Source organism: Echeneis naucrates, chromosome 6 (genome assembly GCF_900963305.1).
Source record: "Echeneis naucrates chromosome 6, fEcheNa1.1, whole genome shotgun sequence".
NCBI lineage: Eukaryota > Metazoa > Chordata > Actinopteri > Carangiformes > Echeneidae > Echeneis > Echeneis naucrates.
The window spans coordinates 10,856,184-10,881,665 of NC_042516.1; the positions used below are offsets into that span (position 1 = coordinate 10,856,184).

The 25,482-nt window shown below is 40.1% G+C and overlaps 1 protein-coding gene across 3 annotated transcripts in view; it reads left to right on the forward strand.

Annotated features, from left to right (window-relative positions):
- The window catches only part of sntb1 (syntrophin, basic 1), a 35,601-nt gene extending 10,873 nt beyond the window's left edge, over positions 1–24,728 (forward strand). The window contains exons 2-8 of one of the 3 annotated variants that reach the window (XM_029504529.1): positions 2,817–3,060; positions 9,214–9,331; positions 9,510–9,599; positions 11,534–11,670; positions 12,188–12,384; positions 18,172–18,398; positions 21,277–24,728. In XM_029504529.1, coding sequence (XP_029360389.1) covers positions 2,817–3,060; positions 9,214–9,331; positions 9,510–9,599; positions 11,534–11,670; positions 12,188–12,384; positions 18,172–18,398; positions 21,277–21,366 — 1,103 coding nt within the window. In that variant the 3' untranslated portion in view covers positions 21,367–24,728. Of the gene's footprint in view, positions 1–2,816; positions 3,061–9,213; positions 9,332–9,509; positions 9,606–11,533; positions 11,671–12,187; positions 12,385–18,171; positions 18,399–21,273 lie in introns of all 3 variants that reach the window. The other 2 variants (XM_029504530.1, XM_029504528.1) reach the window with 2 other exon arrangements.
- The last annotated feature ends 754 nt before the right edge of the window (positions 24,729–25,482 follow it).

Genomic DNA, 25,482 nt, shown 5'->3' on the forward strand with positions numbered 1-25,482 from the left:
AAGTATGCTTAATTGTCGTTAATGTACATACTGTTTCATTGCTTCTCTCCATTTATGTCATTTTTGTCACATTCAGTGAGGCCTTGTTTACAACCAGTTGTGTGAGCCATGCAAGCGGTTGGTGTTTGTTTGCATGTGTCTTTGTGTGTGTGTGTGTGTGTGTGTGTGTGTGTGTGTGTGTGTGTGTGTGTGAGAATGTATGTATAATATTTAACATAGGAAACTTATTGTGTTTATGTTGATATCAAATACGGATTACAGTGAGTTGAACTTTTTCAGTGATGATTGCTTTGTTAGGTGTCTGTCACACTTGAAGTACATAAATGAGTTAACTTCCTGCAAGAAAAAACACAAAAAACTGTCTGGACCAATCACGGTTCATGTGGCGTTCGTAGTTGCAGCCTAACATGTGGTTACATCGCTGAGGGGGAGTGCTTCAGCTACAATGCTGACTTTGTGACTCATATTACTGAAAGCTGACAAAGCAATGGCAAACTAAACAACCCAGGAGCAAACCTTCCTGACAGTGATAGAAACAATTGGTGCTGAATGACGGAGTTTTCTCATTTGACGTGTTTTCTTCTCACCAGAGTCAAATCTTGTGTCCTTAGCCTGAACAAATCACCTCATGAAAGCTTAAATTTTCTACCCCAATCTTACCCCAACACTGAACATAACCCGAGCCCTAACCCCAGCAAGAAAGACCTCCACGGAAGTTTCACTGAGCTCTGGTTTATCCAGCTTTCCAGCAAAAGCAATGAGGTTTGTTTCTGTTTTTCCTTGTACTCAAAGTTGGATTGGTTGTTTGGTTGGTTTTTTCTTTTAAAATAGGAATCCTGGACGTTCCTTGGTGTCACTTCAGTGTCATAAAAGTATGTCTCCTATAAAAGCCACACAAGGTTAAAACCAACTGCAGAGGATTCAGTCATTGCATCCCACTGCATGTACTTTTTCTGTTAACAAAGATCAACATCCACATTTTCAGGTCTTTAATTTGATCTGACTGTGCGGGTTCATCTGTTATGGGTTTGTATCACGCCGGCTCTGTGGGCCCATTGAGGACAATCACATCCCCCCCGTTTCCTCATCCCCTTTGTTATGTGTCAGCCTGTCATCTCTCCTCCACAGGTTGGTGGTTAGGCTTGTTACACCATCTCATAGGATCTATAGTGCATCTCCCAAGAATAGTTCCCATGCTGCATTACAAATGCCACCAGCTATATGCCAATTATATGCGACTTGTGAAGTGGGATATGCCAATTAAACATCCAGGGCATACCGGGGATCCAGAACATTCAAGACATAGAGAGTGTGCTAAGCGCCCACTTTATCTCTGCCTTTCTATTTCTGTCTTTCATCGAAACATGTGTCCTGGCTTCACTGTTCTTCTCCCCCTCTGGAACCTAAAAAACATGAGGAATTTAAAACAGCTACTAAGCCTGCAGTGATTCAGAGTTAGACTTTTGCAACTAAAGCTTTCTGTTTTACTGCTTGGAAAGTTTCTCAGGTGGCCCAGCAGCATCAGCTGAGAAATACTGAGAGCTGCAGGGGTAGATTGTGTGTCTTCGGTGCCTTAACTTTCTTCTTCATAGTGCTCGCCTGTAGCAGCAGAGACAAGGTTCGAACCATCAAGAAAGAATACTTTTATTTTAAGACATTAAGTCAGAGGCAAAAAGCCACCTGAGTCTGTTTTGGCTATTGGCGCACACGAAGATTTACTGTGATCATTCCAAGTTGGCTGCAGAGAAGGCTAACTACTTCATTTGCATGCTATTCAATAATTCACTAACACGGTAAGAAGTTGTTCAACATAAATACTATGAAACTCATAGACTTTTACTTTAAAGCGTATTTTCGCTTTCATGTAAACCTGAACTGGTAGGACGATGCTTATTTATTTTTATTTTTTTCAGCAGATATTATCAAGAGTTTGCCAGTAAAGTAGGAAATGACATTCTGGCAACTTTCCACTAACTGCCCACACATCCTCATGGTTTTTACACCAGAGTTCAAGCATAAATAATACAACTAGCTTTTGCTGAGAATATCTTTCGATCTGCTGCCACATGAACGTATACAATGTATCAAGCATGATTTAGTTTGTAGTGTTGTAGTGATTGTGTATCTGAACACTGCGGTATCCCCACATCCTCTCTCTCCCTCTCAGCCCCTTCTTGTGTGTATAACAGCAAAATATTACTACAACATTTTCAAAACAGTTATTTACAACAACTTACTGGTTACTGCTCAAATGCGTGCATATTTTACGTCAAACAATTACCACAGAATCTTAAATTGATTCTTCTCAGATTTTTAATCCCTTGCGTGTTAAATTAAGTCACCAGTTTTTGATGTTCATCGTGGGAGGTCTAGTGGTTAGTGCGAAGCCAGATGATCACAAGATCAACTGTGACCTGTGAGCATATGCTGCATGTCAATCTATTCACTTTCACAACATCCTGTCAGCCTCTCTGACACTAACTGTTATTAAAATAAAAGCTGTAAAAAAAAAAAAAAAAAAAAAATTCAATTCTGTATTTCTTTCTCCAAACTTAAACATTTGCTATTTTAAAGTGACTTGCTTCCTTTTGTGTTCTAGAAAACTAAATTTACACCACGCCTTTCAGTGTAAAAACATTTTAACACTATATAATTGCTGATGTGTCAGATTAACCCTCACCCTGACGCAAAGGGCTTCCAGAAGATTAAAATCTTAAAGGTTGCTTCTTTATGTCTCTGTTCAAACTGTACCAGGGCTTAAAGTATACTAAAATCTATTTATCGTTCTTTTTTTTTTTTTTTACCTTCCTTTCCAGTGAAGTACATGCGCGAGGCCACGCCATATGTCAAAAAGGGCTCCCCTGTGTCAGAGATTGGTTGGGAAACTCCCCCTCCAGAGTCTCCTCGCATTGGCAGCCATCCCTTCACCTTCTCCTCCACATGTGACCCTCCAAGCTCCACCACCCAGGCATCTCTGTCTCTGCAGGGCGACAGAAGGTGTATACCACTCAAGATGTGTTATGTAACCCGAACCATGACCACACCAGACCCTGAGAACAGGTAGGAGAAACACACACACACACATTCCCACACATGGGCCCACACACGGGCCCACACATTCACATTATACCCTCATTCCTGAGCAACAAGCAGCTTTCTGGAGACGCCAACGTCTTATCTGCTTATGCTTTTCATATACAGACAAATCATTGTTTCACTGATTAACCACTCACATAGTTCACTTAGCCGTTTCATTTAAATCATTTCCAACATTTCCAATTTTTGTTGGTATAAATTGTCTGGGAACTGAGTGCTACAGTTCTGGGATGATGTAAAACTATTAGCCTCTTTCACAACGGACAAAAAAATCCCACTAACATTGTGGAACATCTTGCTTTTGTCATCAGTGGAAAAGGTCACAATCAGCATTCATTCAGGGGGTCAAAAGACTCGTGGGTATTTATTGGCTCCAGCTCCAAATGCTGGATGGAAACATGGATGGATTCGCCCCTTTTCACCCCACAATTTTGTGATGCACAGCAACTGGGGCTGACAAATTTGGACAACATGCAAATGCTGGTTTCAAAAGTCAATCAGAGTCAATCACAGACTCACTCATGTTCAAATTCCCTTTACAATAGAAATAAACACATTTATGGCTTAGCAGAAAATACTGATTTAAATGTTGAACAAAATTTGTTGAGGTGTAAAGTTCTGCATAATTGGAGGCGTCCTGCTCTGAGTTACTGAGCAAACTTCACATGCCAGCACGAACAAAGTCTCTGCTCCGCACACACTCCATCATGATTTTTGGATTAGCCAGGAGGTAGAGTGAATCAGGCTCTGCCTGGATGGTGACGACAGAGGAGCCCACTCTGAGCTTCAAAACCACTCTTCAGAAATCAGAAATCTAAGGGTGACGTTAGGGAGGTGTCGTCCATTCATATTCACAGTCTATGGATGTAACTCTAATGAGCCTCTGCAACTCTGCCATCTTAGTGACATCCTCTGTTCAAGAAGCACTTCAGTGTTGCTCATTTTCCATTAAGATGAAAGAAACTGAAGTAAAATTAGTGCTCGCTGGACTATGTGCTGCTTTCTGCTGCTTTTCAGTGCATCTGAGATGTTGAACATGTTGTCATTAACATGAAGGTTGTTTTGATGTTGTTTCTACATGTGAGGGGGATCATCTGTTGGGTTGTGAGTGCACCATGGAGGTTGACAGCACTTCTTTCAACACTGACACTCAGGCCTCAGTCAAGCTCTGCAAATGGAAAACACAAAATCATAGTGTTTTATATTTACTCACTCTAAAAAGTGAAATTTAATTTAAGTTGCATGAACATGGTGCAGTGAAAATAAAAGTATGGCATGCGAGTGTAATGGAGAAAGTGTTACCTTGAATAACCAAAGGTCATCCAATGTTTCTATGCTCCTCAACACAACAGTGTGACAGTCAGGCAATAGAAAAGTCTACAGCCTCTTCTGATATCCTTAAGGGATTACCCTGAAATGTTTCTCCGACTTTTTTTGGGCCATTTTCATATTTTTCTTAAAGAGAGACATTTGAAGTATGGTAGCGATAGCTCAGTCAGCGGGGGGTCGACTGTGAGGAGGTGTCATCAAGTTAATTGGTTGGTAAGATGACAATGGCCCAAATCAAACTGAAAGAAAGCCATTTATTCTTTCAACTTCTCTTGATGTCTCCAGCTGTGGATGCGTGTTTTCTGTCCTCGTCGTCTCTCCCTCTCTGATTCTCTCTTACCGCGTTGTTTGCTGTGCCACTCATCGTATTTTTTCATCTCAGCTTTTTTCTCTCTTGTTTTTTTTTTTTTTTTTGTGTTTTGCTGCTCCCGTTTTCTTCCTGTTCTTCTCTTCCTTTTTCCTCTTCTAAGATCTCTCTGCCTGTTCCCAGTTTTCTCTTTTGCCTGCTTATGTCTGCATCAATTCTCATCCATCTATGTTCTCTTCAGTTACTCTCTTGATTCATTTCATTCCTCTTTCACTTTGGTTCCCCATGTATCTCTGTATATATATATCCCTCCATCCATATGTCCCCCCTCCCTCCCTCCCTCCGGTATGTGATGTGAGATGTTTGAGACAGTTACATTCAGAGAAACTTGAAAGCTTCAGATGGTGTAAGAAACAGTAAAGTAGTGAGTGACTTAAAAGTTTCCTGAGTGTGTGGATGCTGTTAGATGGCTCAGCCTTGAAACTATAATGCTGAGACAAACAATCTTGAAAAGAAATACAAACAAAATGAGAAAGAACATCTTACAAGGACCAAACAGATGTCTCTCTGTTGTTTTTTTTTTTTACTGTATGGCAAAATCTACTTTATTTATCGAGGGGGGGGGGGGGAAAGAAGAAAAAAAAAAGAAGCATTCGTCTGAAAAGATGTAAATGAAATTGTCAGTTTTTCCGACTGGAATGTGCAGTGGAAGCTACTGACAGAAGTTGTACTTTGCTTTTTATGAGACTCCTCTTGACTTGAGGAGTAATGGAAAGTTTCTTGTATGGAAATCAGCTTCTAAAAATTGATCTGAAAAGGGGAGTTAGACAGAAAATGTCTGACATTAAGAGGCTGTGATAGTTTAGAAGTTTTATACACATAACTGAGATGACAGAGTCAGAGATTTGCCTACAAGCTTAGGGCTGATGTTGCCCTGGTCAGTTGTTCCTTTCCTGAATATGGAAATATGTGAAAGATCTGAAATAAATGTCGTCCTGAATGTCAAAATGCTGACTAAGTCTTTGGTGAGACTTTGAGCCGGGTATTCACAAACCTGGGATGATGTATTAAACCCTTTAAGAGCACAGGAGGGTTGAACATTCACTTGGTTTGCCATAACTTTGACTTTGGTCAGGGAGTATCATCTTGGGACACGATTTTGCTTCACAAAGATAACTGATAAAGCCAGAGGCTTTAATTTAATTAATTTAATTTAATTTGTTGGCACAAATTAAGCCCTTTGGCAAAATTACCTTGTCCAGTATGTTGATTTTTAATTTAGTTTGTTTGTTTTTTGTTTTATTTATTTTTTTATTGAGTTTCTTCCTTACTCCCACAGCCAGGGCTAACTTGAAAAGAAAAATGTCCCATTATTCCATTTGTACCAGATGGTCAAAGTTTGTGGGACAAACCCAGTCAACCCACTCCCTGGTGTTTCTTATTTCGGTTTTGAGGCTGAAACAGTGTAAAAGGCTCGAAGTTAAGTGACAGTAAAATCCTGCTTGTCACTGATGTGAACTAAACAGTGAAATGTTGCATCCCTACGGGGATTTTCTGTTCATTTCAGCAGATGGTGTTTAAATTTTGTGGAAGCTTAAGAGGGCAGTATGAGGGAGGCAGCATATGACAAGAAGGGAAGTATAGAATGGACATGCTGAAGAAGTTTTCCTCACCTTCACATAAACTGTGTATGAGGCCATACAGTATGAGTCAGGCTTAGTGTGATATCGCTGAAGGATAAAATAAAATAAAGATACAGTTACACCATTATCATTACAGCGCAGATAAAAAAAGTTATGAGGAAGTGCAGAGAGATGGGGTTTGGGGAAGTGAGATGGCAGAAAAAGGAAAACGTAATTGCGAGAGTGGAGGAATTACATAAATGAGCAAAGATAGGGAAATGATACAGAGGCAAGAGAAGATAAAGGATTAAGCTCCTGAAATGGATGAAACCTATCTCTTACCGTTAATGTGTGTCATTACTGAGGCTACAGTCTTGAAAGCTTCAGTGTGAGATTTGGATGTCTGCAGAAAACACGCATGACTCCCAGCTTGGTTGCTCACAGTGTGGCATTTTCCAAATTATTGTACTCCAAATTAACCTTAACTAGTTTTTAAATGGAAAAAAAAAAAAAAAAAAAGCTTAGTAGAGTTTTAGATTTTTTCCAGTCCTCAGATTTCAAAACGTGTATATTTGATCTTAAAACTTAAATGACACTGCTTTCACAGCTCGGGGCAATTAGCTTGTTGAAGGCTGTGAGTTGAATTACAGCAGGACTGTCTAATTGGGACTAGACACAAGAAAGAAAAAATTTAAAGGGACACTCCATCACATCAATTTTACATGTCAGAACTGCAGGAAGAATGTTTTTTAAATCCTAACCCTGGTGAAAGCTTCAGGGTGGTCACCTCTGAGGCAGGTCAGCTTTCCTCGCCATGGCCTACAGTTTAAGATCCAAAGATCAGCTGACTGTGAGAAATAGTTGACCACGACCTTTCTGCTGCTCATCAATCATTTAAACTGAACTGTGTCATTGACTGCTCATGCAAAATGTCACTTCCAGCCTGCCAAAACATCGATTTATGTCAACCTATGAAACGGGGTTGTGCAACAGGAGTAGCCTTGTAGCTTTTCCATACCTTTAATGGGGAATTATCAGGCCTTTGCTGTGATGAGACTCAGCCACCTTTCAGAGAAAGTGCTTGAGTGTGTTGTTTTTTTTTTTTTTTTAATCAGAATTGACACTGGACATTTACAATTCTTATTATCATTTAAGGACTTGTGACTAAACTGGAGTCTTGTTTTGACCAAGGACACTTCAAATTTAAAGTGATTCCAAAAACAGCTCTGGTTGGAGCCTCTCTGTCTGTTGGCGTAATCTACATTGAGTCATCTCTGGATTTATACAGTTTGGAGTGAGCCAAAATAAATATTTGTGAAATCTTACTCTCTTCTCTGTGACACATATTTGATAGTTTAATTCCACTAGACTTATGTGTAGTTTTATTTTCTTGTTATGAAGCATGTAGTTCTTCTATTATTGCTTTTAATCATCTCCTTGGAATTATTAGTACATTAATATTTGAAATAAATAAGTCCACGTGCATGTGAGTTTACCACATTTCGGTGATAAACCTGTTGGAACAGCTACCTTTTGTTCATGGGAGAGGCGGAGCTTCATTCCACTGTTCATCCAGGTCTTTTCCTGTTCTCCTTGTGTGAGATAGATGACAAGTTGTAGTATGAGACATGGAAGTCAGAATGACACAATCCTTAAAAAACATCCTCTCCTGAATGCACATCTGGTATTGGGTTCTCCCTCCTTCCTCTCTTTCTGCCCCCCACCCACCCAACCCCCTCCCGTTCTGTCAGCTCGGCTCTTACAGATCTATTTTTATCCAGGGTAAAACACCTGGAGCTGATCTAGACGGTATCCCCCGCCTCCGACAGGATAACGGAGGAGCAGATTCATCAAATTCACCAGGGTTTTTCCTGGTCCCTGCGGTGCCAATGGAAAAAAAAAACTGCAGGAAAGCATGCTTGCAGAGTTGACACCAATGTGGATTTAGAGTGATTTCTCTCTTGTTAAACACCAGGAGTACCTGAACTGCTGAAAGATGTTAGCACATATGCAAGATTTTCTCACAGTTGGTGGAAAATTTACCAGATCAACACTGTGTTTCCATCATGACGTGAAAATGAACCTGCACACCCAGAAAATTGTCCAGGGTGTTTCCTTCTTTCTGTCGGCCCCATGCTAATCTAGGCTTTAAATACATATCTAGTTTCTGCCTGACCGTAGAGGTTTTTACTAAAAATTGTTATTACAAATGGGTGCATTCTTCAAACATGACCTTGGCGTCAGCAGCACACAGAACACTAGCTCACCATATCTTGTCCTTTAAAGCTCTTTAAAAAAGCACTAACCTTATTGGTGGAGGAATATGAAGCCACAGCACATTGCATTATGCACTCTAAGGCTGCCATGTGTACCTTCTTAATATTCATATTCACTGAGCACACAATCAAAGAGATGTTTTGTAAGATGGATAAACATCGCATAGATGCATTTTTACTGTCAATGGGCAGAAATCCTCCCGCTTGATATAAGCAGATTAGGTATGGAAATTAACTGCGAGACAGTCATACAGCCCACACAAGATGTGTTTCATGATCTGAATTGTCTTGAATAAACTCAAATTTCACTTCACTTCATTTTATTGTAGTGTCTGAGTGCCTATTCCCAAGTGGGTGAGACAAGTGAGCATGTCTTGAAACTTAATATTTGATTTCCAAAACTGTGACTTGAGACTAAATTGAGTCACATTATGTCTGCTGGATAAGGCTTGCAATGCCATAATTGAAGAAAGATTTGAATTTTATTTTTTCTTCCATCTATGTTGTGAACTACAAAAATTTTAGAGCCCCTCAATGATAACGGAACTAAAGCTGTTTGAACTTTTCTTATCTTCACTTCCAGACAGCTGGAGCTGCATTCCCCTGACGCCAGGCACACCGTGGTCCTGCGGTGCCCAGACCAACCATCTGCCCTGTCCTGGTTCTCCGCCATGCACTCTGTCACATCCACGCTGGCACAGGTCTGTCTTTCATTTCATTGAATTTTTTTTTTTTTTTTTTTACAGGTGACTCTCATCATCAGAGTGACCACTCGAAAGAGATATGTCTTTATGGCTGCGATTCAGATCCTGCAGAGCTGCTTTGGCTCCAATGTGTCCTTAACGATCATCTGTCCTAAAAACTGTCATCTCACCGCAGCGGGTGCTGGCAGAGGTCATCCAGAACACAGCCAGAACAGGGGTGGCTGGCAGCAAAGAGATACGACACCTGGGATGGCTGGCAGCGAAGGTAGGAGTTGGTGTGTGTGGGTAAAAAGAGACAAGGAGTGTAAAATACAGTGAAAAGTCTTTGTCTGTGTGAGTAACACCAATACTTTTAGATTTCTCACAATTTTAATGGGGTACTTTCTCACTATTTATTTCATTCATTATTTTTTTAGAGTGTTTGTGTATGTGGGTGCTCTTGTCCTATTTCTATTTGGTCCAATGTGAGGTTTACACCATAACAGTGTGATCACGTTTGGAAACTGAGGACATTTCAGCTGTTGTCCTCTAAGTTCTGCTTAAAGGTTACGATTTGATTTCAGGATGTCTTTGTGTCCCCAGATGTGAAATGAGTCATGATATATTTTGAACATATGACATAATTTCAGTTTTATTTTGAATTGGCTAATTATCTTTGATATTTTAATCGATCAGCTGTTTGTTCAAATGTTGCGTTTCAGTGAAAAACCTCCAGAGATACAGGGGCTGTTGTTACGAAACGGTCTGCTATTCTATAAATTCAGTAATATGTGTGATGTGTCTTCTGATTACAAATAGCCATACTTGATGGCAGAGTCAAAAGGAGGTTGTCATAGAGGTTGGGAGGGAGGGGTCTCAACAGATGTGGATGTGGGAAGTATGAAGAAAAAAAAAGGGGGGGGGGCGGTGATCAAACCTGAAATTAGCGTCATGTCCAAATGTCAGGCCAGTTGGAAAGTAAAATGAAGACAAATGTGGGAACAGGTCGGAAAAGGGAAGATGTTGTCAGGAGATGTTCGAACATCTGACATGTCGTCTGCTGTGTTGTGACTATTGAGTTTGCCGGCTCAGGGACGTCAACAGAGCGAAATAAAATGTGTGTGTGTGTTTGTGACTGCACATTTCCTGCTGTACAAACGGATGCAGATATTTTTTAAATTCACACGACCAAATACACACCCCCACTCCCCCTTTTCACATGCAGACACACACCTGTGCAAGTATCCACAAACAAATACAATCTCACACACATACACACACACACACACATATATATATATATATATATATATAAAAGCACACTTGTATAATTTAGTACTCAAGAATTTGCCAATATTTCATCCTTCAAATGCAGTACGATCTTGTTCCTTAGCAACATATTCTCGTTATTTCAAAAAGCTGACCCTTGACCCTGTAAATCCCAGCATATGATTGGCTGAGGCATGACTTCAAAGAGCAGCTTAGGATTCCATGGCTGGGCTGCAGATAAGCTTTCATAATGAGAATAGTTATGGAGCATTGTAAAATGAAATAGGGAACGTGTGCGTGTGTGTGTGTGTGGCCTAAGTTGAGACATTAACAGTGTGTGTTTCTGCAGAGAAACAAGGTTTTTGCTCATTAGGAATGACGAGTGTACCAGCTCACCAGCTCCCTGTATCTTAACTTAGTCTTTCCTTCAAAAGCATTTAGCTGAATTTTGGAGTGAGATAATGTGTACCCAGCCACAGATGACTAGAGACTGCTAACCATACATATTTAACAGCAATAATTCCTCAGACACAGCAGTCGTCTTATTTGTGGTCAAATATAGAAAGGCTTTCATGCATTGAATCCTGCAGGATCATGTTAAGATCTTACGATTTAGCAACTGCTTGTTCAATTTCAACCACTTCATGAAGCTCAATTGTTAATATAAAAAAATTACCCAAACACCCTGTGTTACATATTTCTTATTTATATTTTTATACTTGTATTTATTCTGTACTGAAAAAGAAGAAGTTCTCCAATCTCATTGTACAGCTGTATAATGACAATAAAGGGCATTCTATTTTATTCTGCTTCAGATTTCAGATCATTTGTGTACTCAACGAGACACAGTGCAATAATCAATAATCAATGAGGAAAATGGCATTAACATTTACTGTGTTTTTGTTTGTTTGTTCGTTTGTTTTTTCTCTCCGTATCTCATTTGTGCTACAGACAGAGAGTGAGGAGCAGTGCTGGAGGCCGGTGCTGGTGGTCATGACGGAGAAAGACCTGCTGCTATACGACAGTCTACCACGAGGCAGGGAGGCCTGGCACAGCCCTGCTCACATTTATCCACTTTTGGCAACTCGGTACATCAACCATCAAATGTGCTTTATGAAACACACACAGCTTAGTTGCAAAATATCTCTCTTTTCTTAATTATTTAAAAAAAAAATTAAGAATGATTAAAATAATTTAGATTTCAAATCTGGTATCATGACAAATCTAGCATGACAAACACTTCTGTAGACCTGGCGCTATAATGGCAATCTCAGAATGTTGCTACTTTTAGCCACTTTTACCTCGTGCCTTTCAGCAAATGTCAGCATGCTTCACATTAAATACCTCTCCAACATTTATTTCTGCCTCACTGCTGCTGAACTAACTTTAGCTGCTGTAGCTTTTAATGTGGAGTCTCATTATTTGCTTGGTAAACAAAACATTTCCATCTTTCATAACAGTATTGACCCACACAGAAAAACACAGAGAGGAAAAAAGTGTCAGAAGTTTTCTTTCCTATCATAAGATATTTTCTATGTAGAACTGTAGATAATTAGCTCCTTCTACATGCTGTGTGACAGTGTATGAGTATCTGTGTTTATTCAGTCTGGTCCACTCTGGTCCTGACCGAGGATCACCTCACTCTGGCACTGAGCTGTTCTTTGCGACTCGGACTGGCACGAGACTCGGCATTGAGACTCACCTGTTCCGGGCTGAGACCACCAAGGATCTGTCCCTTTGGACCAGACACATTGTAAACGGATGTCATGCCTCGGCTGAGATGATTAAAGAAGTCAGTACAAGTGAGTGCCAATCCACAACACGGGAACATGTTCAGAAACAGCAGGAGGGTTCAGGCACGCAGGCACCTTAAAAATGGGTGAAAACATATAGAAGTAATTACACTAAGACCCCAGAGACAGGAACACACACACAAACACGCAGCTGCAAATAGATAGGCGTGATCTGCACAGGTCAATAGGCTGCTTCTACGGATGTTTCAGCAGTCGTGTTTAGACCTGCTGCACTAAATTATATCCACCGGGATGTGAAAGGCTGCAAGGGTAAGTACTGCCTGAGGACTTCTAAGCCGAAAATAAAGCCTAAATCCTCTGCATAAAGCAAAATACATACATACCCAAACACCAGCAAGGTTCACTGAGATAGAGGATGGTTTGTGATATAGTATGACAGCCATATGGAAGATGTGAACAAAACACTTGCTATTTATAGAAAGGAATGCTATTCTAGGATGTGTGCATGTGTGTGTGGGCTGTTTAGCGCTTATCCAGGGAATTCTTCCCCCCCTCCCCCTCTCCTTCTCTCCTTCTCTGCTTCTCTCTCTCTCTCGCTCCCTCTCCAAGCACAAAATATCCTGGGAATCACACCTCTCCCCCGAGTCTTCTTCCTCTCTCTGTATATAACATCACACCAAATTAAGTTTCACTTCAAACTCCCCTCATATATGAAACTGCACGTATTCGGCAGCGTATGCTACACAACGCTCCCGTTGTCAGTGTTTTTCACCAACACAAAACTCCTCCAAAACGTGTCTGCACCCACTAATCCAAGTTTAAATGTCACACTGTGATTCGCATAGCAAGGCACCATTCACATCTGCACACTGGGATTTATATTTAACACTTCAACGTGTGTGATATTCAGATATTGTATGTCATGGCCGTTTGCTGCGAAATGTGAATGTTATTGGAGTATCTCATTTAATCCCATGACAAAAGGATGTCTAGACTGAAACAAGCTACTCCATATTGATATATTGTAGCGTAAATGTAGGAGTGGATGTAACAGATGTGCCTTAAACAGGCAAAAAGAGTTTTTTTAATTTGAGGACAATGAAGATAGGTTCCAAGCTCAACTAGCAGAGAGCAATGTTAACAATAATATGGAGTCATGTTTTGGCCATCTGATTAATGTGCGTTTCCTCTAACTTCGACAGCTACTGTAACCTGTGTGTTGTGTGTTTCTGGGCAGGCAGCGCACTCTGAGTTATTGTACTATATGCCACAGTAGATTAAATGATCGGTAAAAAAAAGGTGATTCCAATTCTAACTCTCAAATACATAGATGTCCCAAAACGTATTGATTTGTCTTCAAACCATTCATCTAATTGTTTCTTGCAGTCTAGACAAGAGTATTGGACTGCCAGGCAGATGTCACCATTCATAAAGATATGCTGCTATCATGGCTAAAATGTTTGTTATAGCAGCTTTACTAATGTTCCTATAATGTTGATTTATGATCATACAAGTTGGTGACACTGGCCAAAAAACGAGGAAAAAATTGATTGTTTTTGGAATCTTATTGCTTGCTATTAAATTTCTATCTTGAATGGACCCATAACTTCTCTGAAACAAATTAATGTTAGCACAAAGCCCTTCCTTTTTATGAAAGTAGGTGAGTAATTTTGAGTGAAAAGGAGTGTGATCGTGCATACAAAGGGCAGTCACTCATTTCTCAGCAGTTGCCACTCTAGGAGGCGTTGGACTGACCTTGTCAGCTTTTCATTTGTGTAACATCCCGATAAATCATTGTGATGGTTTATTCACTATCAAAGATTAGCTCTGAAGATAGATGCCCCCTCATTTAAGCACAAGGCAGCAGGGCACTCAAAGAGGGATATTAAAGGTGAAAGTCATTTGTCTGGATATGAAACCAAATTCCAGCTGCACTTCGCCTGTTGTCATGTCCAGTTTATCTTTAGTTACTTTTTCAGTTATATTGATACTTGAAGTGATGATGAAGACTTGTGAACCTCGCAAGCTCAGCAGCTTGGTCAGAACTCTTTGTAAGCTGAACAGAAATATTTTACTTAGAATCAATCTTTTGCGAGAAATGTCATGAAATGCATCATGTAAATAATCAAATTTATGAAAATATAAATTACGTTAACTCCCTAGTTAGCAGCGTTTCGTGTTTGTAATTGGGCTTTAGAGTAATTTCATAATGATGGGATTATTTTTTTTTATGTCTGAACTACACTCTCATACATTTTCTTTCACTTTTTTACTTTCTTGTCATAGAGAAAGGAAAATATCAGAAGATCAAGATTCCAGTTAATCATTTTGTAAATTTGTACTAAAATCAAAATAATTCGTTTTTGTTTTTTTTTTGTTGTACTTAATTTATTTTGCACAGAGCCAGGCTAGATGCCAAAAATTAAACGGTTAATTTGGCGGGGCACTTGAAGTGAAGTGAAAAGCTGTTTCAAACCATGAAGGGCCCCCTCAACAACAATTAAGATATTAATAGAAATGATTGTGTAAACTGTTTGTCCTGTAATAACCTTTCAGTGTTTCCACTTGTTGTTATGGTAACAGAGTCAGTGTCTCCTCTCATGCCGGCATTCATTCAGTTCCTCTCTGTCTCGCAGTTATCACTCTCTGCCCCTCCTTCCCTGCTTCTGTCTTGTCCACTCACCATCAGGCAGAAAGGAGGGCTTTTGTTGCAGCCTGAAAAGCCCCTTTCTCTGTGTGTATATTTGTCTGTGTGCGTGTGTTGGTGTCTATGTGGTGCTCACCAGAACACACTTTGGTGGGAAACTGCTTGCCCCACAGATCAAGGCTCTCAGGTGGAAGAGTAGAGTTTCAGGTCTAATTTACTCCCCTGAACACAACAAAGACCCTACACAACTGCCTAACGCTTATGCCATTAGGAAAATGTTTGTCCTGCTTCGTTGTTTACATCATTAGAATAATATCACACATTATGAGACACGTTTTTCATCATGGCCACTGTGTCTTTTAAGCTCATGTGAATACTATTCTGTATATTTGGCTGCTTTTACGCCTCATTATACAGTTTGATTCACACAGCATATCAATATCACTTCAGAAGTTGTAATCCAACACGGTGAACTGTTGTTTTACTGTTTCTCACAGCTGATAAGCAGAAGATAGATTACTGTAATACGCTGCTCCACTCCTGATACTAAAAGAGTCTCAAACCCACACAGGCTCTTCTGGTCTGGTACTTCATCTCCTCAAAATGTTGAGGCACTTTTTATCACGAGCTAAAAACATGTGGATCGTCAGGATTATGGTATTTTTCCTCTTTATACACATCAGTCTACCAAAATCTCAAAATATAGATATGTTTGATTCAAACACATGCACATAAAAATATTCAGTCGTCATCTATGTCTGTCCATTAAGAATTATGTCTGGAAAACTACAAATCAAGTTATTAATGCAACACAAAGTAACACAGAGATCCAGCCCTGCAAAAACAGATAATGGGGAATGAGCAGTGGAAGGAGCATTCACAGCAAATAGCTGTGCATTTAGATTTAATGGAGATGCCCTTTTGGTGTAATCAACACTACTTAAATGTAGCGCTTGTGCAGAAATGTTTGTTTACACCTGGAAGCATATGATTGGATGCTACTAGTCAGCTGACAGCAGAGCAGTTGATGGTAAAGCACGATTGAAACAACAAATGCAAACACTGGTGCTGAACGCACATTTGTTATGTTAAAGGCTTCCCCCCTCAGCATACTAAATAAATTTTACCATTTTTATCTTACCACTGCAGCCGTAATTTGGCTCTGACTTTGTCTCATGCTGCTTTGTGAACTCCCTTTATGAAGAGCTGATTACTCTGCCTTTCCTACAGCCGCCAACCGCTGCTAATTGTTAAACTAATCACAGTCACCTCTGTTGCACTGCTTGAATAAGTTATTTCAGTGTTAGAGTGCTCCTCATTAGTTTGTCTCTGCTGAACCATAAAGCTAGTGATTAGTCTATGTTACATTCATACGTGGCTGAAATGTGTGGAATGCAATGAGATGTCAAAAAAGAAAAAAAAAAAAAGTCAAGAGAAACAGAAATGAAAATGAAGTGAGCATACACTTAAGAACTTGCGTAGTACTACTCATTCATCTGTGACACTGGGCAGGATAAATTAGACTTGCCCAAGAATTATTTGCACATGTTGTTTGACCACGGTCAGACACGTGTGTTTTTCGTAATCGTCTCTAGATAAGGAGCTGAATAAAGGGATTAAGGTGTCTATAGGGCTATTACTGTGGTTTGACTGACATTGTACTTAAGCAGATGGAGAAACCGCCTGATTGTCAGATTGTCAGCATACAACAGAAAGAAATGCTCTTCTTGCTCACTGTTTCTTTGTCACACAAACACTCTTCCTAGTGGATCAGATGTTGTCGAGAGAGAGGCGCTTACGTGTGTGCCGTCGTGTGTGCTGGGTCGCCTGAGGGCAGCAGGTGTGGGATGTGTGGGGACTTCTGCTGTCAACCATCTGAAAAACAAGACTAAATGCAGCAAGATCACACTGTGCGCAAACGAGACAGGTTGTTCATTAAAGCAGAGGAAAGTGATGCATAAAGTGAGAAAGCAGATAAAGATAGTACACTCAGCTTTCAGCAGGACACATGCCGTGAAGGGGGGAGGTTAGAAATTTGGTGGATCAGATAAATTACACTCTGCTTTCAGCAGGATGGTATCCACATGAAAAGTGTCTGCTGTTGAAATTGAAATGTTCTGAGTGAAGAGGCAAAGTATGACCAACAACAACATTCAAGATTAAGTCTACGGTCAGCAGAATAGTATGTTTTAATTGGAAGAGCTCCAAAATATTGTTTTTGTGCCCTGCAAAGTATTTTAACTTTATATTATATATTAATTTCATATTATATTTCTATATTATACTATTGTAAATGTTTAGGTGCCTAATAAACAGCAGGCAGCTGAAAAAAAAAACTATACATTTTCATTTTTCCCTAAGCCATATTAAAGCATTCTGCTGCCTTCTGAACAATAGGAGAGGGAAGACACAGCCAAGAATATCATCACAGTGTTAAATCATTGTGCTTCATGAAAACAAGAAAACACAAGATTAAATGTTGTCCATATTTTGAGTATTTCCAGTTATCAAACCATAATAAACTCAGGTCAACAGAGCTAATGGAAGCACTACTATTGTGTGATTGATTGAGGCTGGGCATTAATTTACTTTTTAACATATTTACTGACATTCACAGCTTTGATGTCGAAGCAACGAATGGCTCACAATAAAGCTGTAATTAAAAGCGACCAAAACAAGGCAATTATTTTTTGTTGTCTGTATAGAGCTGTCTTATTAAATGTAGAACAGATGAACATAGTTAATGTGTTGGACAGACATTTGTTTGTATCGTTCCCAACGACCTGATCACCTCTGTCGCTGAAACTAACTGAAAAAGACATTATATCAGTGCCATTCATGTTTATATATATATATCTATATAGATATATAGATATATATACTTGTAATTAAAAAAAAAACCCTGAAATTACTTTGTGAAAACATCCAACTTACTTCAGTGGCTGATGAATTTTACTGAGTGGCCCACGTCCTTCACGTCAAGCCAACTCTTGGTACGAAAGCCATCGACATTAAAAGTGTTGCAATAAAACCCCATCAAAAGAAGGGGGAGAGTCCATAACAAACAATGATTCCCATCACACTCTAACTCATTTCATAACTCTATTCATGCAGGGAAATGTGGATTAGGACATGAAGTTTTTTACAATCAAGAATGATGAATATCTATCTATATGTGTATCATCCAGGTTGTCTGTACCGGGGTCAAGAGTGTCGACTGGTGATTCACTACGAAAAGGGCTTCTCTGTGTTGGCTGACCCCAAACTGGCAGACGAGGAGAACGAGGATGAGAGAGGAGCCCACAGTGCCAGGCCCAAAGTGCTCCTGTCATACCCCTTCGAAAAACTAAAGTTGTCCTCTGACGACAGCGTTCGCATGCTGTTCCTCGACTTTGGAGGGAAGGAGGGGGAGATAGTGAGTGTTTTCTCTTTCCAATGCATTATGTTTTGACACCCAAAATGCAACGAGACACTCTGGCAGGAGTGTTGATGTGCTCAGTTGTTCACAGTACAAGCGGAAACAAACGGGACGGAAAAAATATGTTTCCACTTCAAGCAACCATGCCTTTAACAAATCTGTGACTTTAAATCTAAAAAAATTAAGAATTCTTTTTGTTCAGTTACCACAAAATTTGATGACTCCTCTCCAAAGAAAATCAAGATTTTAGCCATGTAAACATACCAGCAGAGAGTTTTTTCTAATGTCGGTTTGATAATATTAATTACAAAAGACATATCATGGGTGGAACCAGCAGTCAGTGATCTGAAATATTGTCAGGACTGAAAGTGTTTGCATGAACACAACTACTACTCGAGCCATCAGCATTCACAAGCTAACAGTCAACATAAAAAATTAAGAAGTAACTAAGCTTCACATTGTGGTGAACAACAAGTTCCTCCTCTGGCGCTGACGGAGGCTCAAACATGTGGTCGGCATCTCTCACTTTGCATGTATGTTGCACTAATAATCAATCAGAGAAGAGCCTTTGAACATGGTTTCAAGCATGTCTGGGGAGGAACTCAATGTTAAGAAATGTAAGTAGGAGAAATCCCTTTTGACATTCACCAATGTTTAAAAAAAAAAGGCACAGAGGTAGGAAACCACTGAAAAAGCAGTCCAGAATACAGTAACACATTAAACGGATGTGGCATAAAATTGGCATTTTGTTAGTTTGAATTCATTCCCCACGCTGGATCAGTTCAAATTTCAAATAAATAGCGACAGCTATTAGGTTTTCATTGTGAGTCATAATGGTTTTCTTTCATCTTTAGAAATATATTTGTTAAAAAAAAAGAGCTTATGAAGTTACACTGAAGGAAAGAAAACATATTAAGCCTTGCTGTGGTCATGCACAGTCCGCAGTAAACAGAATAAGTTCATATACACTCCCGTGGGGTTTGAGAAGGCCTTGTGGGAAATGAAGCAAACAAACTGGACTACAAGTTTATAAGACAAGCCTGGGGAAGGTGGTATGCAGCAGAAAGTAAATTACAGCACTTCATCACAAAGTAACTTGTGTAATAAAAAGAAGTGCAGACATAATGCAGGTCTTCCAAGGTAAGAGCAGTCAAGAGTGGCATTTTCTTTAAAAATAGCCTGTCACTTACAGTGAGAGGTTTAATTTTTTTACACAACTCTACAGCTCACTGTACAGAGGCCCAGGTGGCTTCTGGTTCAGGGGCCACCTTGTAAGTAATCAGGGTGAATTAAATGTTCATGCTGGAAACAACAAAGCACAAATACTCCCACTGCCCAATATGTACACCACTTCTCGGATCTAATGGACAACGCTGATATGAATAATAATGGGCTTGCTAGGAGAATGAGCACAAGTTGCTCTTTTACCACTTTCCCCTGCACTAATACAGTTTTTGCCCAGAAAAACAACAAAGAAATTTCATCGTTCATCATAAAATGATAGCAGAGTGATTTATTGTTCGCTGGAAAGTGAAGACTAAAATACTTGCTCTTGAGGCTTATGGGACTCAGAGATTGATAACCGAGGCGTTTCACAATGGAGCCTTAGTCTGTCTGCATGACAGTCAACATATAGCTCTGTGTAAAACATCTCTCAGATATAGTCATGGCTGACTGCTCGGTTGATGCTGAAGGCAAATAAGACAAGACTTGGGAGTTTTGATTCAATCCGCTCTCTTGGCTACCTCAGCAGAACAGATTTTGGTGTCTGTAGCTTTTCTGAATCCCATCACAAAGCTTACAAAATCCCGAGGCACTTGTGGATGGGGCTGATGGCTCATTATTTTAACATTTGAAAGCAGAATCAGCTTGGCTCTACTTCTCCACAGTGTTGACTTTGCTGACATTACTTGGCAGGAATGATATCTAAATTAGTATTTTGTTCCAACAGCAGTTGATAGTTCATAGTACAAGCTAAACAATGGCTTGTGGCTTGGAAAACAAAAAGTATATGCAAGTCTACGTCTGCTTTGGTTGATCCGAACGTCCAAGAGAAGAGTCGGCACTAATTTTGTTGTCTCAGTGAGGCTCTTTGAGCTGAATGCTAAAAATACGTATTTAGTTATAAACCAAATCAGTGGACAGATTAAGATTTTCAACAGATAGAACTTGAATGTTTGTACCAAACTTGTCTGAGCGCCAATCATCCCCTGACATTCATAAGAACAGTTGGGGGATGAGTAAAGCTGCTGGGATGCGGGAGGCACCAGAAGTATCTGGAAAAAAATTAAACTCCAATGCAGTCTATCCAATCCTTCTTAGACGTTTTCATGTGGATCACTGACCAACGTTTGCCATGCCAGTACATAAGCCCACTCATGTTTCATTGTGCTGGGTTTCCTGGAGATGTGGTAGCCTGTAAAACTTCCTCAGTATTAAATTTGCGCAACCAAACAGTAGTTCAAGTGTCAGTTTATAGGTTGAATCTCCCTATAGGCCGCAGGAACAGGATATGAGTCACAGTACTGGTGAAATCACCGTCTGATCCAGGCTATGAACAGAGCTTTGTTCACAGTGATGGAGTATTTGTGTGTGTATAGTGCTTAGCTCCAGATAGAACTGTCTAATCTGTGCCTCATGGGGTACTGTTGACTGTGGAGTTAGTTTTGAATATAGTTTTATGTGCTTTACAACCCCTCTTTCTTTTCTTTCTACTCCCTGGCCTCCTTTTTTTTTTTTGTTAGCCATCCCTTCTGTTTACACTAAAATGAGTTCTCACATCTTTTATTCTCATTCTCTTCTGCTTATCCCTGTCGTGTTTATTCTATCCTGTTCTACTTTTTAATTTTGTTGTTTTCCCCTCTCCCTGCAGCAGCTGGACCTCCACTCCTGCCCAAAGCCAATTGTCTTCATCCTCCACTCCTTCCTGTCGGCTAAGATCTCCCGCCTGGGTCTGGTGGCCTGACATCCTTTGTAAACGGACGTTTCTCCTCCTCTGAGAACAGAAATCCACCTTGTTTCTAAACCTATCTGCAGCCCAGTTGCAGTACACAATGTCAAAACCCTTCAGTTGGGGATCCAAAATGAGTGAATGTACCTTATTTCTGAAAAATTTGGACCTTTTATGGGTCTCCAACTTTAAAATCAAAGAAAAGCTGGATGATTTAGAATCTGAATTGGTTTCGCTTTGACTAAAATAGGCAAACTCTCCCTTTAAGGGCTCCACGGACTGAAGTGTTAACTGAAGAACCACAGAAGAAATAAAGGGACTGGACTAAATGAAGAGAGATCACTCACAGACACACTGAAAGGACTAGATTGGGCATTACTGTCACATCCGCGGCTTGGAAGGACTGGGACACGTCCGGCGGGGGGTGGAGATGAATTTACTTTTAATTCAGTCAAAACATAATAGCACACAGCCTTCCATTTACCATTTTTATAATTTATTCACCATTAGCTCAGAAAGGACACTGAATTGTACTTCTTCCACACACACACACTGCAAGAAAAACATTTGTCATACATTCATCTTTGTTAGTGTCCCCTGAGATGTCTTGTTAGCAGTGTCAGCATTCATCATTGAAACTGGGAGCCACTATCAGCAGCCCAATGTGACAGCCGGTTCACATTCAGTTAATGTCAGTTCAATGTGTTGCAGGTGCCCATGGTGACCTTCTGGTGGTATTTCAGCATTTGAATTGACCGCGATCTCGATGACTGTGTGCGTGTGTGTGTGTGCGCAATCCAAAAACTCTACAAGTTCTGAAAGTTTTGGAATAACAACCCGATGTTGCAATTTTTCCCTCCACACTGGGGAATCATGCGGCATTGCCTGTTTCTGTACATGAATTTTTGCATTTTTCCCAGTAGGACTCGTATTATATATTCATAGAAATTCACAATAAGGATAAAAAGACGTGTATGATTCATTTATCCTTAATAGCGCTGTAGCCAAATAATAAAGTAATATTCAGAATAGGCAGGTGTATTTTGAGGGATAGTTTGGTCCTATGGAGAGGTACGCTCTTTCACTTTCTTGCTGAGAGTTAGATGTCAGATGGCTGTGTGAAGCAATGTAGCTTAGCTTAAAGCTCGGCAACAGGACAAAACATTTACTCTGACTACATCCAAAGGTAACAAGACAGCTAAGAACTCCTCTAAGGTTCACTGGCGAGCATGTTACATCGTTTCTGTGTCTGTTCTATGCCACTTGGCTGATTTCAGTCATGTTTGGAGCTTGAGGTGATTATTTCTCTCTTGATTCATTACTTCAAAAGAAGCAGTGTAGAAAACAAGCTCACTGGTAGCTCCATTATCAGCCTTCTCATCTAAAATCTCAGCAAATGAAAGCGAGGAGCCTTATATGGATTTCCCCAGAATGTTGGTCTGATCAGAGTCAGGATACTGTTCACTCTTTCAGCCTGTATTTCAGAGAGCACTCTTCACCAATGAACACTTTATACACCAGCTGAAAACAAAGCAGAGTACTCTTTGAAGAGCTGATCGTGTTTTCCTGGTTTATGAACTACCAGTCATGCAGTGCCCCATCAAGCAAATTTCTGCCAGTAGTATTTCTTGTGATTCATATTGAAAATACAAACTCACTCAAATGTTGCCACGGTCGATTTATCAAATATTATAACTATCCATTATTATAGTAAAGTGGCCATTATAGGAGTATTCGGTCCTGCTTTAGTCTTGCAACAGCTGACCAAATCGTTAGACTGCACTGACATGGCCCGCTGCCAGATCTGTCTTTGTGCCTTCAGATGACTCAGAAGAAAATAAATGAAATGAACAGTAGAGATTGCAGGATGCAGGCGGAGCAACATGTGATTTTTATGATGGCTATGTTAGTTTTGGCTCAACCAGCAGAAGCTTTCTGTTTTTTCTGTCCTTCGTATCATAACACACGTTTCCAATGACCATTTCCACGCACACTGTGAACAATGATTTCCACATTGTAATCCTGCTGCACTGTAGGAATATCATCTTTGTTTGTGCAGACTAAATGATCCTGAAGGCGTTTTAACACTCAAAGAATCTAGTACTTACAGATCACCTCACCTGGAGAGAAGCTTTGATAAGTAGATTACTCTGATGCCTTTGGCAGCTATTGTACTGTCACTCTGAATGATAAAGCGTAGTTTTTAACTTGAACAGAGCACATAAATCATGTATTTAACTAAAGTGACGCAATGGGTCTGTTATTTTTTTGTCTTCACTTGGTATTTATTCCTCTTTCATCAACAGAAAATACAAATCAACAAAAAAGCAGCAGACTGGAAAAAGTTTCAATTTCACTTCAGTCATGTACAGATGTAAATGACCGCCACAACATTTTTACTGAAGATACTGGTCCTTTGTTCATTTTAGAATTGGATATTATAAGCAAGATAGGAAAGACAATTTCTTTCCTCTACTTTCAGAACATAGATGTCCTGCTGTAAACACACATCAGCAGCTAAGACAGTTTTATTTTGAGGGGAGTTTACATGAAAAGATGTGAACTAATTTACTGAACAGGTCAGCAAAAAGAATTTAACTGTCTTTAGCTGGGGAGCGTGAGTAATTGGGTCGTAGGCAGCTCTTAAAACAATCATAACTCTTGACATTGTCCTAGGCTCCTAGGTAATGAGCTGGCACCCTTACGTTCCCTCAAACACACATTCATTTTGGATGAAAGGGGTTACCCTCCAGCAGTCAGAAACATTTGACATTGTTTACCTGCAGCCAGCTCCCATCACCTCTATGTGCTTTTGTCACTGTTAATCTTCTGTTCACATGTTTATGGAATGAAGACAGACTCTCAGAGGGACACTAAACATCTGCAGATAGTATCTGAAATGACAACAAACACTCTCCAGGTCAACTGTCCCAGTATGACTGATCACAGAGATGGGCACTTATTACTGTTACGTTTAGCACAAACACAAAACAAAACAGACATGCAAGAGAGAGAGGGGCAGAGAAAGAGACTATTTGCTCTTGTTTTTAAGTGGCTGGAAAACAGCCAAATCAATTAGCAATCAGCCATAAACTGTGTAATTGTGATGTGCCAATGATTGAGAGATGAGAGATGTGAGTGTGAGTGTGAGTGAGAGACAGAAAGCAAATAAATGTTCAATATGGTATTCATGGGCAGACGGTGACTTCTCTGCAAAAGGCAAATACTCTTTAGGGATTTTGTAACGGTTTGGGGTCATTGTAGTGTATTATGTGTCTGAGTGAGTGAGAGAGTGTGGGGGGGGGCTCCAAAGGAACAGCTTTTGTCTGGACGCAGCCTCTTGTTGCATTCCTTCCTGTGGTAGGTCCTGACAGGCTCTGGCCTCCTGCTGTGAGTATGTGTGTGTTGGAGTCAAATGTGTAGGTCTCGGGGAAAAGTGGAAAGGGGAGGGGTGGTCAGCAGAGGAGGGGCGGAGCTAAACACATTATTGTACATGAGCTGTTTAAGGGTAGCTTATTTTTCTAAAAGCAAATCGGCTCATTATGCATTTCCTGCCTCAGGTGGGATCTTTCTCCGCAGTATTTAACATAATTCAGTTTAGTCCAGCTGCAGTTGCACTGTTTGAGGTGTCAACAAATCCACATGCACATGGTGATCATGTAGTTGTGTAGTTTCGATTCTTTTTGAGCACAAAATGTACAGGAAGTCTATATTCATCCTACACAGCTGGTTATCAAACACCCATAGCTGTCACATAACTACGTATTGAGTCATTCTTGTGGCCATTTGTGGAGTTGAACATGTTCTGACACAATTCTACATGAGCAACATTTTGTCCACTCAATGAATGCAAGTCTAATATTCACTCTCTCTGAACATCCACTTCTCTTCACTTGGCCTCCACCAACTCCTGAGGGAAATTCCTGGCTCTTAGCCGCGTAGCTGCGTTCTTTGCTGACTCTATTTGTATGGCATTTGGTGCTGGCAATGAGTTAGCACAGAGTCAGATAATCAACACTTTTTTTTTGGGGGGGGGTAGTGAGAATTTGGCATGAATCACAACTTGCACTTTCTTCGTTTTTATTTCTGATCAAAATGCTGTTACTCTGCAGCACCAACCCGATTCCACCA